At 39.5% G+C, this 18,466-nt stretch overlaps 1 protein-coding gene across 6 annotated transcripts in view; it reads left to right on the top strand.

Moving 5' to 3' along the window:
* LOC117407243 (E3 SUMO-protein ligase RanBP2-like) overlaps positions 1–18,466 on the top strand; it is a 38,442-nt gene that overhangs the window by 4,247 nt on the left and 15,729 nt on the right. For all 6 annotated transcript variants that reach the window (XR_009329380.1, XR_009329381.1, XM_059029030.1 and 3 more), the window contains exons 3-22: positions 583–650; positions 747–858; positions 1,065–1,217; positions 1,450–1,680; positions 1,886–2,031; positions 4,134–4,329; positions 4,631–4,721; positions 5,101–5,310; positions 6,187–6,368; positions 6,466–6,647; positions 7,488–7,611; positions 7,704–7,865; positions 8,620–8,757; positions 8,970–9,110; positions 11,369–11,584; positions 11,702–11,785; positions 12,017–12,158; positions 12,863–12,957; positions 13,066–13,413; positions 13,525–17,638. Coding sequence is in view for 4 of the 6 variants with exons in the window: in XM_059029030.1 (XP_058885013.1) it covers positions 583–650; positions 747–858; positions 1,065–1,217; positions 1,450–1,680; positions 1,886–2,031; positions 4,134–4,329; positions 4,631–4,721; positions 5,101–5,310; positions 6,187–6,368; positions 6,466–6,647; positions 7,488–7,611; positions 7,704–7,865; positions 8,620–8,757; positions 8,970–9,110; positions 11,369–11,584; positions 11,702–11,785; positions 12,017–12,158; positions 12,863–12,957; positions 13,066–13,413; positions 13,525–17,638 (7,135 nt within the window). In the remaining 2 variants the exon portion in view is untranslated. The remainder of the gene's footprint in view (positions 1–582; positions 651–746; positions 859–1,064; positions 1,218–1,449; positions 1,681–1,885; positions 2,032–4,133; positions 4,330–4,630; positions 4,722–5,100; positions 5,311–6,186; positions 6,369–6,465; positions 6,648–7,487; positions 7,612–7,703; positions 7,866–8,619; positions 8,758–8,969; positions 9,111–11,368; positions 11,585–11,701; positions 11,786–12,016; positions 12,159–12,862; positions 12,958–13,065; positions 13,414–13,524; positions 17,639–18,466) is intronic.

The following is an 18,466-nucleotide window of genomic DNA, read 5'->3' as shown; positions in this document are numbered from 1 at the left end:
TTTTTCCAGGGGTGCCCAAACTTTTGCATACAACTGTGTGTATATATATATATATATATATATATATATATATATATATATATATATATATATATATAATATATATATATATATATATAATATAGGTTTTCATCGTGACATGTTCATATATAGTTAACAAAGAGAACACTCTAGAACATCAGTTTTCAACTAATTTGCATTGATGAAAATTCAGCCAGCAAAATGCCATTTTGTTTGTACTGATGACTCTTTGTGAGTCGTTGTGTGCTGTGACTTGGCTGATATCCTGCAGGAAAATATCTTTGCAAATGAGTTTTCTCATGCTGCTAAATCAATAAGGAACTTAGTGTTCATTTCCATCAGAGGGAATATTCAAAAAGTAACAATGATGTCATAAATATGTGCAGACTGATGGCAGCTGTAGAAACTACATTTCAATCTCATCATTGTACAAGTCCTTCATTAGCACCAAGACTACCTCCCCGAAGGGCTTTGTGTGTATGCCAGTCAGTCTTATCAATAAATATTTGAATGTTTTCTTCACAACTTTCACAACTTAGATTCTTGTTCTTTTGCTTTCAGAAACCTTTAAAAGGATTCTTGTTTGCAAAATTGTACTTTGAAGCAAAAGAATATGAACTTGCAAAAAGGTAAGAGCAAATGTGTCCAACATTTTCAGTACTTGTACTTGGGGAGAGAAACAAAGTTGTCTACAATCATCTTTTTTATTATTGTTTTATTAATAGACACATTTCAGCCTACCTAACTGTGCAGGAAAGGGATCCCAAAGCACATAAATTTCTAGGCCAGCTCTATGAAAAAGAGGAAAGCATTGAGAAAGCAGTTGGATGTTACAAGGTCAGTATTTATTAAGCAAAACTGTCAATCATTTTACAGCTGTTGACATTAAAATCCATTATGAATGCTTGCATTTTAAATACTGTTGACATTTTGTTACACAAAACTGAAACTCATACCCTCGCCCTCATAGACAGGCTGAAAAATACAACTTCTTCTTGCACTGTAAAAAGAATGCTCACTTCTGAAAATGTTCTTGTCTGCAGCGTTCTGTGGAGCTGAATCCAGCACAGAAAGACCTGGTCCTGAAGATTGCTGAGTTACTGTGCAACAAGGAAGAAAAAGACGAGAGAGCCGAGTACTGGGTGGAGAGGGCAGCCAAGCTCTTTCCTGGAAGCCCAGCAGTCTATAACCTGAAGGTGGGGAAGGTCTTGTAGGCATAGAGAGGAGTGGAGTGTGAAGTACATTTAGTTGCATACAAATAAAAATGTAATTCCTTTAGGTCTACTTCAGTTTGTTTTAGAGAAATCTATTTGTAGATTAACTAAATGCTGGTGGTTCATCATTTTATATGTTGGGCCTATTGATTTTGTATCAGCAGAAGTTCAATGAATAAAGCTGTGTTGCGTTTTCCTTTTTCCCCTCCTGTAGGAGAAGCTGTTGAGTGTAAAGGGGCAGCAGGGCTGGAATGAGCTTTTTGACTTGCTGCAGTCAGAGCTGCATGCTCGGCCTGGCGATGTTCATGTGAACATAAAGCTAGTGAACCTGTATCGCTCCGACAACCGACTCAGTGAGGCTGTGAGGCACTGCCTCAATGCAGAGAAGAAAGGGGCCATGCGCCACAGCCTAGACTGGTACACCTGTGTTCTACAGACGCTAAAGGTTTGTACTTCCTAGTCTGTACAAATGAGTGATGTTAAACATTTGACTTCACCTCTGCATTTCATATTGCCAGGCAGGAGATTATGAAACGCATTATCTTTTTTTTTTTTTTGTATAATGTTTTGTTTTCAAGCTTTAATATTGGTAAATTCAATAATACGTTTAACACAGTCCCCCTGTCTCCCCCCCCCCCCCCCTCCCCCAGGAGTACTTTGGCTCTACAGGTATATCTGAGTGTGATAAAACTATATGGAGGACAATACAGAAAGAACTGCTGCTGGCTCACAATAATCTGGTTCGCCTAACACTGTCTGCTAAGGATGTTCATCATGGCAGAATGGCCCTGCAAAGGTAGGCAGATGAGATTTACTGTATATTAGGGATGGGAATGTGACTAGTTTCCTATTCAAAAACACAGGTCCAACATTTTTGTGTATTCGAATACCTGAAATAAAGAATAAAAGGCAAATAAGTATATGTATATTCCAAGCAGACTACATAAAGTGTAACCCACTAGTTTAAGTTTACTCTTTGGAGCAGCTGGCCGGGTTCACGAAGTATACAAACAATGTCCAAGACGAGATTTCTTCGATCAAGTTACTTTGTGTTTTCAATAACCTGTAAATTCAAAACAAGGAACATACCCGATTGTACTTTTAATAGTCAGTGCAAATGTTTATGTTACTCAATCCATTCACAAAGTCAGCAGTAAGTGTTTTATATGGTACAGCAGTCGATAGATTTAACCCTTTTGAGTAGTGAGTTCTAAAATGCACTGCCGGTCCTACGGGAGTGAGTTTTCTTTTTTTGTCTTCTGCATGTGCTTCATTATTACAAGTACAGCGTACAAACAAACTGAAAGCTATATGTTTGTTTGTAATGAATACTGATGAAATACAGACAAATCATTTTTACTGTAAATAAATAAAACAAGTATATATTTTTTATTTAGTCATAGGGAAAGGTTTTGACTAAATAACATGCAGGCAATAAACAACGGGGTGGAACAACCACAACAACACGTCCTAACAAAGAGAGCGAGAGAGAGATGAATAAATCATATCCATTTAAACCGGTTGTGGGGGCGGAGGGAGTGAGTGTCTAATGCACAGAGCTTTAGCGTCGTGTTCTAGAAACCTAGTGTTACAGTATTACGTAATTTGCGGTTTTGTAGGCTCAGTAATTCAAGTTTGAAGCTGTAGAACGTACAGGAACGTTCGTACTCCCTGGGGACCAGAGAGCAGCGACTGTAGAATTGCAGGATTAATTATGGTGCTTACGTTTAATATTTACATCTCGTTCACATGAACGTGCATTTCGAACGGCCGATGTAGTTAAGCCAGGTAAATTGTTGGTTGGTGCAACAGGCATAACAACATCTGACTTGGGGTATAACACAGGGGTTCTTAAACTTTTTCAGTCTGGGACCCCTTTTTCTGAGGGTGAACAACTCGCAGTTACGAAGAAATGGGTTCTGAATATCAGCAAAGTACAGAAAAAAACGTGCATTAGTTGGTCAACCTTTTGATGAATTTCACCACTTTTACAGCCACATCAAGCACCTTGTGAAGATCACTAGGCATATTCTTAGCAGCTAAAGCTTCACTATGTATTGACCAATGAGTCCAAGTAGCATTGTGTGCAACATGCTGAATTCGAGTGGAGTGTACACTAATAGTAAGTCCTTCAGGCGCCAATATTTCGCCAAGCATACCACAAAGCATTTTGGGATATTGGAGGATACACAAAAAATGTATGATACGATCTGATTAGAACCGGACTCGAGACTACCCTGTGAGGTGCTCTCGAGTATGGTATTAAATGCTGCGTAGTATAGACGCAAACCGTATTTAGCACTTTTAAGCTGGTTTAAAGGCATAGTGTGGACAGGGCCTAAGTAAATTCTGGTTGCATAAAGATATAGGCAGGACCCACAGATAAAGGAAGGAGAAGAAACTAGAACATACTAATTAATAGTAATATAGGGAGGACGTGCTGTTTTTGTAAGTCGGTGTGCATGAAAAAAAAAGTTGACATGCCCACGACCCCCAGTTTGAGAACCCCTGATTTAACACTTGTCAAGCGTCTGCATTTAAAAAGACAACTTTGCGTCTATTAGTAGTCAATATGTCTTTTTTCATGTACTCGAATATGTAATATGCTATTCGAATATTTTTCTTTTGTGTATTTGACTACACTGACCCATCCCCATATTCTGGTTATCCTCCGATTCCTGTAGTCTTAAGGAAACATTCCTGTTTCCTTCAAATTTGTGTTGCGCTTGAGATTCCCATGATTTTAATATTATGGCTCCAACCCCTAAAAAATACCTTTTTAGAAATGTTAAATTCTCCGTTTTTTTGATTTAATGAAATTGTCATATTTTCTTTTCATGTTTGTTTATCATTTCTTGTGGGAGTTTATTCATTTTTTTTTTTTTTTTTTTGCTGTAGCTTTGATCATGCTATGCAGTCTGTGAAGAATTTAGTGACAGGCACAACAGATGACTTGTCTGTCGCTTTCATTGAAATGAGAGGGCATCTCTACTTGCATGCTGGTTCTTTGCTGCTGAAGATGGCCGAACAAAGTGAGCTTCAGTGGAGAGCAGTCACAGACCTTGCTTCGTTGTGTTACCTCCTAGCCTATCAGGTAGGTCTGACATGACATGCTATTTTAACAGACTGATCTGCTGTGAGACAGACAACCTCTGCTCCCCTACGTTATGATACACTATTTTGAAAATGTGCAGTTAATAACTTGGACAAGGAGTTCTCTAGATATAAGCAAGACTTGTGATGTATGTATGCCCACCCTCTCTATATACCCATTGCCAGTGAGATGCATCTCAAACAGTATACAATTAGTGACTCATTCTTCAGTCAAATAGAAGATATTTTTAGCATGATGTTAGTGAAGTTTTGCTTTATTTTTATTTTTTTTTATGTATAAGGTGCCACGACCAAAGATGAAGTCTATAAAAAGAGATGAGACATCTCAAGAGTTGATGGTCTTTTTAGCATGTGATCGACAGAGCCACTCGGGTAACATATTTTTTTATTTTATTGTTTCTTTTTTATAATTTGTGTTCATTTTATGGAAGCAGAAAGTGTGATGAACTAAATAGCTGGAGTGGTAAGGTGCAGTATCTTTAATTCAACATCCCTGATGGGGTTTCTGAAAAGGCAGCTTTGCCGCAGCTCTTTCCACACCTATCTCAGGAAGCATGAACCATACTCGGGACATTGACTTTGATATTTTGATTGTGCTTTGTTTTTTTGTTTTTTCACAAAACACTAACATGTTCTTTTAATTATTGCCCTTGCCGCAGAGAGAAATGTATAGGGATTTAGCAGATGCTTTGTCAGTATGGTTATTGGTTATCAGTTTAATAATAAATGGGAATGTTCTCAACTTTTACAGGCCATATGCTTTATAATTTAAGCCATGACAAAGAAGATTTCTTTAAAGAGGTAGTAGAAGCGTTTGCCAACAGAAGTGGGCAGGACTCTCTGTTTGAGACTTTGTTTGGGAGCCAGGCTTTTGCTGAGCCTTCCTTCATTGGAAATGACAACATCAGGAATGTTGCAGTGCAGCCACCTGATCTGGGAGAACTTGCCAGGTGTGATAATGGTAAGGTGCTACCATGCTTTTGTGAAGCTTTGAATTGTCTTTATTTAATACTATGAAGTAGACAAAACTGTGTTTTTATATTTGCTCTTAAGACAGAAGTCATTTGTATTTTGTATCTTGCTCTTAACTGTACTGTAATTCTTGATCTGTATTTTATTTTGTATACAATTGTAAGTCGCCCTGGGTAAGGGCGTCTGCTAAGAAATAAATGAATAGGTCTGATTTTTCCCACTGTGGGCAAATTAACCATGTAATACATGTACTCTGGAGGGTGCAGTCTGCCTGCAATTTATCCATAGGGAAAATTATGCCATTGTATTTAAAGAATATCTATAGGTCTGATTAGTTTAACCATAATTGCATGCAAGTTTTCCCTTACACTGATGTATTCCACTACTTTTTGGATGCAGTCTGAACATTAAAACATCACCCTGCTCTTACAAAGTAAATACATACCAGCCTTAGAACCTGTTGTAATTTCCATGCTACCTTTAGCAATTCTTGCTAAGGGATTCCGAACAAATAAAAGCATGGATTGTATTGTCCTGCAATCCTGTTTTTGTGTGTGTAATATATATATATATATATATATATATAATTTAATGCACATAGTTTTAAGTTCATGTCATCATGTTGTTTAAAATGAATACCACTGTTGGAGTTGGAGGACACGGCTACAAAGTTTAGTAAAGAAAACTGGGGTGTTGGAATGCAAGGGAGATAAGTAATGATTTGAATGTTCATCTCAATTGAGAAAAGGTGAAACATGCACAACAAAAGCAAACTTTCATACCTGTCAGTATTAACTTCAACATGTATTTAAGCATTCTGTTTGCATTGTCTATTGAAAGGGTATGTGTGTTTCTTTTTCTACAGGTTCTATTCCTTTACATAGTGGAAATCTGCAGCACCTGACATGGCTTGGCTTGCAATGGGCCTTAATGGACCGGAAGCCCTCCCTCCGAGACTGGTTAAAACAGCTTTTCCCTCGACTGCCACAAGAAACATCAAAGCTTGAAACCAATGCCCCAGAATCCATCTGTCTCCTAGATCTTGAGGTGGGAAACTTACCCCCCCCCTCCCCCATCCCCCCATCCCTTTTTTTTTCTCTGTCTCTCCATAAACTTTGCACAACAATGCATCTTGTTTCTGCAGGTGTTCCTGTGTGGTGTGGTGTTTACAAGCCTTGCACAGTTGCAAGCAAAATCCGAAATCAGCTACAATGTGCAATCGTTCAAGCCTAGATGTTTACCGCTCCCCATTGTCAAACTGCTTTGCACGGACAGACAGAGAAATTGGTGGGATGCTGTGTATAACCTCATTCACAAAAAAGCACTGTAAGTTTCAGTGTAGCTTTCTCTTCAGAATAAAGTGGTGTGGGTTTACTAATGATTTTACCATAGCAGGTTAGCAATATAAAACGCTGTTCTCTTAATGAAATTAAGGTTTGGTATCCATTTAGATGAATATGGATTTGGGAAGCATTTTTGAATGGAATTGAAACAATGTTTCTGTATGACAGCAGAACTGTATTGGTTCAACTGTGTTCTATTTTGCAAAGCTCCAATTCCATTTTAAAATGTAAACAATACAGTTAATACATGACCCTGGAAACAGAAGAATGCAAGCTGGCATTTTAATTCTCATAGTTTTTAAAAGCACTTACTTTTGCAAGCTACTGTAAGATATTTCTTCATTTGCAATATATAGCAGGTGACATGTCTGTTATAAGTAACTCCACAGCAAGTAAGGCCTGCACTGAGACTCAGCAGCCAATCCTGCTCTTAGACATTACTTGTTCAAACATGTATTTACTAATTATTTTAGGACTTTGCATGTTTGTGTTTGTGTTCGGATTCTGCAATGTGGTAAAACCTATTTCAGGTAAGTGACTTAAGCTGCTTCTTTTATTGTGTGGCTGCATCCAAGGTTTGTGTAATACTATATAAATGTATTACAAATGCAGTAACATCTTCTAAAAACGTTTTTAATCTAGTACCTTTCTTTCCTTGGGCATAATGATTTTTTTTTTTTTTTTTTTTTTTTTACTGTGTCATTTTTGATGATGTATTAAATAAGTATTTAGTTTGTCCATGACTTTGCTCTAACCTTGTCTGCTTGCCCAATGTGGCTTAATGTTTAATACAATTAACATTCATACTTTTTTATTTGTTTAGTCCTGGGACTTCTGCCAAGCTTAGGCTTTTAGTTCAGCAAGAAATGAGCACTTTGAGAGCTGGGGAGAAGCATGGGCTGCAGCCTGCCTTAACTATACGATGGGCACAACATCTTCAAGAAACTGTGAGTTTGCCAAAGAATGTTTTCTCTATCTTTGTGATTTATGCACTTTAGTTTCCATGTGCATGCTAAAAACTTTGGTCTTATGTTTTTAGGGGAGTGGCTTGAACTCGTTTTATGATCAGAAGGAATATATTGGCAGGAGTGTTCACTATTGGAAGATGGCCCTGCCCATGTTGGAGATTATAAAGAAGAGAAGAAGTATTCCTGAACCTATTGACCCCTTGTTCATGCACTTTCACAGTAAAGATATTCAGGTACAATAGACATTGGTGCAACTTTATGTTCTCAGAGGTGAAACGTGGCCAGTTTGTATTTTATTTAGCATGTTGTCAAGCCTCCTACATAGCCATGTTGATATTTTTGATATCTTGTTGTTGTGATGTACATGTGAGAGAGAAAATCCAGTCGCCCCTATACCAGCAATGATATAGGGGTATCAAATATGCAGGTTTGCAGTCCCAAACAGAAAAACACTCCTTAACTACGATCTTCCATGCATGAAATGGTGCTCTGTAATCTGGGGGAAAGTGGTGCTGTGCTGTGCTGTGCAGTGAGGTGGTGACTCTGGATCTCTTACTCCGCTGTAATAGACAAACACAATGACAACACAAAACACGTACATGCTTCAGCTGGGAACTAAATCTCCACGCAAGTGGGCTCATACTCTCATAACTGCATCCCCTTTGTACCACCAAACTCCTCCTTTCAATCGGCCCGTTGCCATGGTTTATCCAATCGCTGCCTGATCCGTATCTGATCCAGATTGAGTTGTTTAGAGTAATTGCAACTACGCCCTATCCCCAAGATGGCCAACTTCCGGTTTCCACCTGCCGTCGAGTCCGCCAATCGAGGGGAAACGTACAAAAAGCCTTACACAGAGACTCTTCTGGTCGGGAGGGAGATTTACAGTTCAAATACCTTTGCTCTCTGTCACACACCCATACTTGTTTGCCATCGTTATAGCAAATTTATATCGGAATAGGCAATAAAATGCTTCCTTTCTTTCAGATTGCTGAAGTTAAAGGTTATGAAGAGGATGCGCAGATTGCTTTTGCTACAATATGTGAAGTTGAAGGCAACACAGATGATGCAATAGCGGCCTTTGAGGCCATAAATACCGTTGTATCTTTCTGGCATCTTGCACGGGTGAGTGGTTGGTGGGGGACGGGGTAGTTCCTGAAAAACAGTTCTAATTTCTTGGTCTTTTAATGGAAACTTTTATTATTATTATTATTATTATTATTATTATTATTATTATTATTATTATTATTATTATATATATATATATATATATATATATATATATATATATATATATAATATATATATATATATATATATATATATTTTTTTTAAAGATATTTCAAAGGAGAGCTGAAGAAATTGGAGACTCTGTAATAGAAGGTCAAGAGATGAATAAAATATATTTATGGAAGTCCAGAAAGTATTTGTCAAAAATCTTGGAAGGCTTCAATGCTAATGCTGCAGAAATTGAAAAAGTAGGTATCTTTCCTTCTTTACACATGCTTGGTAATGTGGTTCGGTTTGCAAACAAATCTTTTTCTTTGTCAATTTAACCATGGCTAGAGGAAATCTTATATTGAAAAAGAGTGCATTTCCTACATTTGTGCATGTTGTGGAAAGCTTCAGGATCAATTGCAACAAACTAAAAGGAGCGTACTAACTGGGGATGATCCTGTGGTTATTACGGAGGACGGTAATAAACTAGTACGCAAGTTAATACCAATTGCAATGAACTAAGCAACTCATGATGGTCCCCAGCTGTGTACAGGGCCGGCATAACCATATAGGCAGAACAGGTGGCTGCCTAGGGTGGCAAAAACAGTGCATAATTACATTTTTCAACATCTTAGATCACTATTTCTTGTTCTGCAGAACTTATTGCTGATTTTACGGAACCATATCATGAGCAGTGGTGTAGTCCTAAATCTGGAAGTGGCGGCACGCTAGGGGGGTGTCACATGAAATCTGGTCTCCCCTGGGAACAGGCTTGTTGTGGTTGTTGAGCCCGTTGCAAAGCAAAGGATGTATTGAAGTTCCTTGCATATTCAAATGGGGCGAGGCATTATTTCATTTAATTACCCTGACAATGATTCTTATAAAAGGACGTTGTTAATACAGGCAAATGTTTTTTACCGATTTTATATCTCTGGGATGACTGTTGAAAATTGGCAACACTGCTTGAAGGCGCAGAAAAATATTTGATTTCCCTATGGCTTATTATTGCCTTGATACAACAAGGAAAAGAGATCGCTTCATCGGTGCCGAGGCACTGAAATTAGAGCGGCTGTGTGCCATTTAAGAATTTTCATAACACATCGGTAAAGATTATTTAATTATTTTTAAAGTTAATGCTTTAGTCAAGTATCTGCCTATAGACAAAAGCACCGGAGGACTTTCTGTGCACGATTATATGATCACTAACCTACACGTTAGATACCAGTTTTATAGTAGTTAAGGAACGCAATACTATACTGTACAAATAAGGTATAATGAAAATATGATGTGTTTGAATTAACCTGCGTATCCTGTATCAATTGTTATTTATAGCTCATGCTTGGTGGTAAAATCCATTGATCATAAATATTGCCATTGTAGTGCTGACAGTAGATGTCACTACAGTTTGTAACCAGAGTGATTGTATATAGTTTTGTGACGATGTAAAAAAAAAAAAAATATGGTGTACAGTGTTCTGTGTATTGTAAGGGTATGGGGCACGCCGTTAGTGTGTGTGTGTGTGTGTGTGAGTATTGCCAAGTCTTACGAGAAAGCGGCACTACCTTTCAAAACAAGCCAAATTCATTTCAGAGGGAGGGGAGTGGGGGTGGTTACACAAATTCAATTTTTTTTTCTTATGATGTGCATATACATTGACACAATCACCAAAACCACTCCTACAACCTTTTTCAACTGTTGGTCACGTCACCTATTGCAATAAAACCTGCGACTCCAAAAATTAAAGCGACTCAATAAAAGCAAGGCCAATTTCGAGCTGCGAGCGGGAGAAAGCTTGTAGACTTGACTGGAGTGAGGCTGTGAGGGACAGAGCTAAAGGCAGTGCCTATCTGTGAAGCTGTGAAAGAGCCCAGAGTGAGTCGGAAGAATAGAGAACGAGAGCGAATGAGTGTTGGAGGAAAGAAGAGGAAAGTGAAAGGAAGAGCAGAGAGAGCGAGAGAGTTATTTTTGACTATGACTAATAGATATGATAGATAGATAGATGGGCTTCTGTGATGTCATAAATTACGAGGTCTTGATTATATACAGTGTGTGTGTGTGTGTGTGTGTGTGTGTGTATATATATATATATATATATATATATATATATATATATATAAAACACTTAAAATATAATCGCTGGAATCACTTAGATTTTGAGGCCACCCTTTCAGTTCCTGTGTGGTAGCACACTACAATAAAGAGCTTACCCCTGAGCTCAGTACTAAAGCCGGGGATCAGCTAGTCTCCGACTTTGTTTCCCATCTTTTTTAGTTGCCACGGATTCTGCAACTTAGTACGCAGCTCCATACTAAATCAGTTTGTTGCAATTGACCCTGAAAGTCTAAACCTGAGGGGTCTTGCATATAGCATTTTCTTAATTGAACACCAAAGTTCTATGCTTTTGCCTATAAATAAAATAATAAATGCTAATTTCTGGTAAGGTATTCCATGATTTTATGATGATTCTCCCCCTCCCATCCTCAATTTTATTAACCTCTCCACTCCATTGTCATGCTAGCTTCCTATATCGATAGATGAGCTTGGTGAGTTGATGGATGATGTGAATCAGCAGCTTGGAGAGAGCGGTGAAGCTATGGATATGGAGGAAGAGGAGGAGGTTAACAACACCAACACTAGTCCATGCCACATTGCAGACCCCATTAGCAGGACAAAAGTAACGTTTTCTACTCCAGTGGCAACAAAAAATATCCCTTCTCCATCAAAGAGTCATAAAGTACGTCTGTTTCAAAGAGCACTTGATGTTTTATTTTTTTTTTCCTCTACCATAAATTTCACAGGATAATCTAAAAGGTGTGTTTTATTTATTTATTTATTTTTTATTTTTTTACAGTTCTCCCCCAAGACACCACCTCACTGGGCAGGGGACCAGAAGTTCTTGCTGCAGATGCTCTGTCAGCAGGTGGAAGCCCTCAAGGTACACTTTATAAATCTTGCAAATCTGGAGCAGTAAATCCTTTTTTTTATTTTTTTTATTTATTTTTTTTTGGGGGGGGGGGCAGGGACAGTGTACTTTTACTTCATTTGTTTTACTGTGCTTTTGTAGAGTGTGTTGAGATTTGTGGAGGTGCTTTATGAAATGACTAATGATGCTCTATACCAGTGCTTCCAGGTGTAGTAATTGTTATGAATTACTGTTTGTTTATAGAATGAAGTCCACGACTTGAAGGCCAACACTTCTGGCTCTGTTGCATCTCCATATCACCGATTGTATGGGGATAACTTCATAGCTGATGCTCTTCCAGACAGCTTCCCAGCAGCACAAAGTTTCCATGGTGCTCCACTAACAGGTAGATTATTTAGTTTAATAGGCATTTTTAATGTCTTGTGCTGCACATGTGCCATTTTTTGTACTATTTGTCTGTGGTATGGAATCCCACTTGTCTTGTCAACAGACATACCGGCAACAGTATATTTTCCATATTCTAATTATCATATTTACATTTTATTTTTTAGTTCATATTTATACGTATTTGTAATTTGATATTATATACTTGGATCATACAATTGAGTGTCAACCAATCAAATCTGTCTTTTGAAATGAGTCGCTTTCTTTTCATACCAATATTTCTTCAGTGTAAACATACTGATGTATAATTTCTCAAACAGTTACCATTAAGTGAACAAGGGTTTGATTAGGGTTAAATGCAAAGCCTGCACTTGTTTGTCCTACTTTGAAAGTAGATACTTGTAAGATAGCGTTCTTAAGATTCTCTAGTGATACCAACTGTAAACCGCATAATAAAATCAGCTAGTTAATTGAATCAACTATGTGTTGTAACCACTAATTACATTCCATTTTCTGTTCAACTAATACAAAACTTACTGTTCTATGTCATAAAAATGAAGGTATATAAGGTTTTCAGTGTATTTAGTAAGCTCTGTGGGGTGAAACTAGCAAAAAATGCAGCACCATAAACCAAAGTGTGTGTGATTTTTTTTTTTTTTTTTTTTTTGTACATTGAGTTGTGTTAACCTTTTTTTTCCCTGGCAGTGTCTACAACAGGTCCATCAGTATACTACAACCAATCCCCTGCATACAATTCCCAGTACCTCCTGAGAACAGCAGCCAATGTCACTCCAACCAAGGTCATCTTTATATTTGATCATTTTCCAGCATACCTTATTTATAGATTTGCTGTATTTATATTAAAATTAAAACATACCTTTTTTTGTTTTATTGTTTTTGTTTTCTAGGCACCAGTGTTTGGGATAAACCGACTCGCACCTCAGCAACACATGTATGCATATCAACAGCCGACCCATACTCCACCCCTGCAAACCTCATCAACCTGCATGTACTCCCAAGATGTTTACGGGGCTCAGCTGCACTTTGAGTCTCCTGCAACCAGTTTATTGTCCCCTTACAGTGAGGAGTATTACAACCACACTGTCCCTCAGGCCAGTACAAACCCTCCTCTCCCTGAACCAGGTTACTTCACAAAACCCTCTGTGGGGAACCAGGTTTCCAAGCCTTCTGAGAGGAAGACCGTGGAATTTGGTAAAATAAGCTTTGGGCAACAGGTTCCGGCTGAAGCACCTAAGGTACCTGGTTTTGGAGCAACAGTAGTTACACAGTCCACACCGGCTGCCACATTCAAATTTAATTCTAACTTTAAATCCAATGATGGTGACTTCACATTCTCATCCCCACAGGTCAGACATGCCAGTGAAAGTCTTCTGGGCCTTTTGACTTCGGATATGCCAGCCAGAGCAGATGGACATCTTGCACCAAAGGCTCCTGTTCAGGATCCTTCTCAAGTGGGCCTCTTCAATTTCGGGAGTAAAAATACATCTGGATACTCAATTGCTGATTCTGCAATGCAGAGTCAAAACAAATCCAATGTGTTTGGTAAAGTTGAGCAGCCTTTCAGTTTCACAAATGCCAACAAGCCAGGTTTTGTAATGGCAGGCACTCAGCAGGAAGAAAAAGGTGCAGAGAGTGATCATGAAAGTACTCATGAGGAAGAAGATGAAGATGGGCCTCATTTTGAGCCAATTGTTCCACTCCCTGAGAAGGTGGATGTCAAGACTGGAGAGGAAGACGAGGAAGAAATGTTCTGCAACCGAGCCAAACTTTTCCGCTTTGAAACTGAGGTAAAAGAATGGAAGGAGAGAGGTATTGGGAACATTAAGATACTGCGGCACAGTACGTCCGGTAAAGTCCGTCTACTAATGAGGAGGGAGCAGGTGCTGAAAATCTGTGCAAATCATTATATTAAGCCTGATATGAATTTAAATCCCAATGCTGGTTCAGATAAATCATGGGTATGGTATGCTATAGATTATGCTGATGAAATACCAAAACCAGAGCAGCTAGCTATAAGATTCAAATCTGCAGAGGAGGCAGCACTCTTTAAAGTAAAATTTGAAGAGGCTCGAAGATTGGTGCCCAAATCTCCATTAAAACAAGATGACAAACCAGGGAAAGAAATATCTAAAAAAAACACTACTTCTCGTCCTGCTGCCAGAGACTCTGGATTTGGAGCTCAGTTTGTTAAGAAGGAAGGAGAATGGGATTGTAGTGTATGTGTAGTGAGGAACTCTGCAGCTGCTATGTTATGTGCAGCCTGTCAAAGCCCCAATCCCAATGCTAAATCACAACCTGCAGTTAAAGGAGGTTCAGAAGCTAGTAGAGGGTTCACTGTGCCATCACCTGCTCCTGTAACTTTTAGCTTCGGGTTTGGTAAAGAATCAACAAAGAAAAGTGGCATCACTGGATTTGGCACGCAGTTTGCAAATGTTCAAGCACCCTCCGCGTTCAAATTTGGAACCAGTAGTGACTCATGTATAGACGGAGCAGAGACTGTTTCAAAGTTTACATTCAGCCTTGGCAATGAAAAAGGCAAACCCACCACAAAGGGAGGCTTTGGAGAACAGTTCACAAAGAAAGAGGGTGAATGGGGCTGTGATATATGCTCAGGAAGAAATTATGCAACTGCTGGAAAATGCATATGTTGTACAACTCCAAAACCAAGTTGCAAAAATGTTGCAGTTGCACCAGATGGTTTGGGACCCTCTGCATTTGAAATTGGTGTTAAAGCTGATATGAAGAAAACTGCAGAGCAAAGGTTTGGTGCACAGTTCATCAAGAAGACAGGCCAGTGGGACTGTGATGTGTGTTTAGTAAGAAATGAAGCAGCTGTTACTAAGTGCGTTTCTTGCCAGACTGAATGCAAAACTTCTCTGTCATCTATCCAGGCAGCGTCCACCTTTCCATTTAATACCTCTAGTGAAACAAGCCAGACACCATCCAAAAATGAGCTGTCTGCACTTTTTGGTAAAAAAGATGGGCAGTGGGATTGTGATATGTGTTTAGTAAGAAATGAAGCTGCCTCTGCAACCTGCGTTTCCTGCCAAACTCCTAACCCTAATGCTAAAGCCACTGCTCAAACTACACAGTCAAGTTCATCCTTCAGTTTCAGCTTCAGCGGGCAACCTGCATCTAGCCAACTTTCAGGGACAGGATTTAAAGCCAATTTTGGTACCAGCAACAGTTTTAAGTTTGGTCATACTGAAGAAAAGAGCTCTGCATTATCCTTCAAATTTAAGGCCCCTCCGTCTCAGACTGAAAATAAACCTACAAGTGGAGGTGGATTTATGTTTTCAATGCCTGTTCCAGCAGGGGGCTTCAAGTTTGGCACTCAAGAATCAAGTAAGCTGGCTGATCCTGGTGAAAATGCAATGCCTATGAGTGGTTCTGCTGCCATGTCTCTGAAGAACTTTGCTGAACAGCAGAGAGAAAAAGAAAAGGCTACAGAGTCCAGCTCCACCACAGCAGTGGAAGAAAATCCCCTTTTTAACGGCAAACCTAACACACTTCCTTTTGCTGATTTAGCTGAAATGTCAGGTGGGGATGGTATCCAGTTGGGTCTAAAGGACCCCGATTTCAAAGGGTTCCCTAGAGCTGGTGAACAGCGTTTTACTGGCTTGAAGGCTGACCAGAAGGGAGATAATTCTTTGGAGCAGCAGGAGGAAGAGGATATATACAAGACAGATGAGAATGATGACATTCAATTTGAGCCTGTTGTTCCGTTGCCAGAAAAGGTGGATCTTGTAACAGGGGAGGAGGATGAGGACGTCCTGTACTCCCAGAGAGTCAAGCTGTTTCGGTTTGATCTTGATATTGGTCAGTGGAAAGAAAGAGGCGTGGGCACCCTGAAGCTATTGAAGAACAAGACAAATGGAAGGCTGCGAGTGCTTATGCGGAGGGAGCAGGTTCTGAAGGTCTGTGCTAACCACTGGATTACCACCACCATGAACCTGAAGCCCCTCTCTGGTTCAGACAGAGCCTGGATGTGGTTGGCTAATGACTTTTCTGATGGAGATGCTAAACTGGAGCAGCTGGCTGCCAAGTTTAAAATGCCAGAGCTGGCAGAGGAATTTAAGTTGAAGTTTGAGGAGTGCCAAAGGCTGTTGCTGGACATACCTTTGCAGACACCTCACAAGCTGGTTGACTCTGGCAGGACGGCACATCTTATTCAGAAAGCTGAAGAAATGAAGAGCGGCCTAAAAGACCTAAAATCCTTTTTGACGGACGACAAGGCAAAGCTCCAAAAGAATGATAGCAACCCCACAACTGCCAACAATGCTTCTGGTTTGATCATCAAACCCCATGCTGAAAGCACAGGCCCAACCCTGGAGTGGGATAACTATGACCTACGTGAAGATGCCCTGGATGATGGTGTGGACACTTCTGTCTATGCCTCGCCATTAGCCAGCAGTCCTGTACAAAAGAGTCTGTTCCGTTTTGGAGAATCGACTGTTGGGTTTAACTTCAACTTCCAGCCCGTATTGAGCCCTGCTAAGTCCCCCTCAAAACTGAACCAGAGCAGGGTATCTGTTGGCACTGATGAGGATTGTGAAGTGACTCAGGAAGAGGAGAGGGACGGGCAGTACTTTGAGCCAGTTGTCCCTCTACCTGATTTGGTGGACATCTCCACTGGGGAAGAGAATGAACTAGTGGTTTTCAGCCACAGAGCCAAGCTCTACCGCTATGACAAAGATCTAAGCCAGTGGAAAGAGAGGGGCATTGGGGACTTAAAGATCTTGCAGAACTATGACAACAAACGGGTGCGTGTTGTCATGAGGAGAGACCAGGTGCTGAAGCTGTGCGCCAACCACTGGGTTACGGCTGATATGAAGCTGGAGCCAATGAAAGGAGCGGAGAGGGCATGGGTCTGGAGTGCTTTTGATTTTACTGAAGGAGAGGGGAGGGTGGAGCAGCTGGCTGTCCGTTTTAAGCAGCAGGAAGTGGCAAACGCCTTCAAGGAAAACTTTGACAATGCCAATAAAGCCCAGGAGAAGGAGATCTTGGTAATTCCAGCTTCATCAAAGGACATCACCCCACGGCAGTCTCCATGTGGTAAAGGCGCTGTGGCCTTGCTAGAGGAAATTATCAGGCCGCAAACTGACTTGCCTTCACAGAACTCTCCATCCCCAGGTGCTCCAACCAATGCTGCCATGATTCCAAGCCCTGAAACTACCACCAAAGCTGTGGTATCGCCTCCCAAGTTTGTCTTTGGTAATGAATCCCTTAAAAACATATTCACAAGCTCAGCGTCCTCCGGCAGCCCAACTGCCTTTAAAGAGCCGTTTGGCTTTAGCTCTAAAGATAAGGCTGGTAGCGATCAATCTGTGACCAGGAAGACGCCAGATAGTGGATTGGAAAACGGCAAGGCAACCAGTCTACCGTCCAGCACTGCAGCTCCCAGCTTAGTGGCATCACCACCAGGACAGATGACCAGCACATTTAAAATGCCTGAGAGAGGTAAGGATATATAGATAGAGATATATATATATATATATATATATATATATATATATATATATATATATATATATATATATTTGTATTGATATTCAGATTTTGTTTAATAATAAAGTAAGCCCAAATTGGATAAATGTTCTAGATAATTGTTTTAATTGAGTGTTAATTCTGTTAAAAAAAACAAAAAAAACACCCTATGACAGGAAAAAAAAAAAGTCTGGGTTATTTAGTTTGTCTGACAGAGAAACCATTATTTTTTAGGCTTGGATTTTAGACTTTTCAAAGATAACCCTATGGCATTTTGGACCTGCACATCTACTACACAATTTAAAACTGAAGGTATTTTAATGCACTGCGTGCACTGTGACACATTACTTCGCTGGGCTCCCACCCTGCTGGCAAATGCTGCCAGAATAACCTGGCTGTATGGTGTGGAAACATTAGTCTGTGCTAGAACCTAACATGTTGCATGCTACGTGTGTTTGTTTGAGCTAGACTAGTAGGCTAGGCAGTAGCTCAAGTGTTGTGTTTTTATTATTATTTATATACATGGCATTTTGAGTTAATTTTACTCTAATTCAAGAAGTTTTTTATTTTATTGAAGTTTCTGATCCATTTCTGACATACTTGAGGTCTTTGGAAAAATATTCTATTTGAATTAAATTGAACAATTTATTTGTTTTGTGTGCTGTGAGTTAACTTTTTTTTTCACAAGCTTTTGCTAAAACATTTAACATTTAATTTTTACATAAACCCTTTTATAGTTGTCATTTACTGTGTGTCATGCATTTTAAATGTTTTGAACACTGCAATACAAGTAATCTTACT

The sequence above is a fragment of the Acipenser ruthenus genome, chromosome 8 (genome assembly GCF_902713425.1).
Source record: "Acipenser ruthenus chromosome 8, fAciRut3.2 maternal haplotype, whole genome shotgun sequence".
NCBI lineage: Eukaryota > Metazoa > Chordata > Actinopteri > Acipenseriformes > Acipenseridae > Acipenser > Acipenser ruthenus.
Note: the sequence above shows the minus strand (reverse complement) of the source record. Positions and strands in the feature narration are given on the sequence as shown.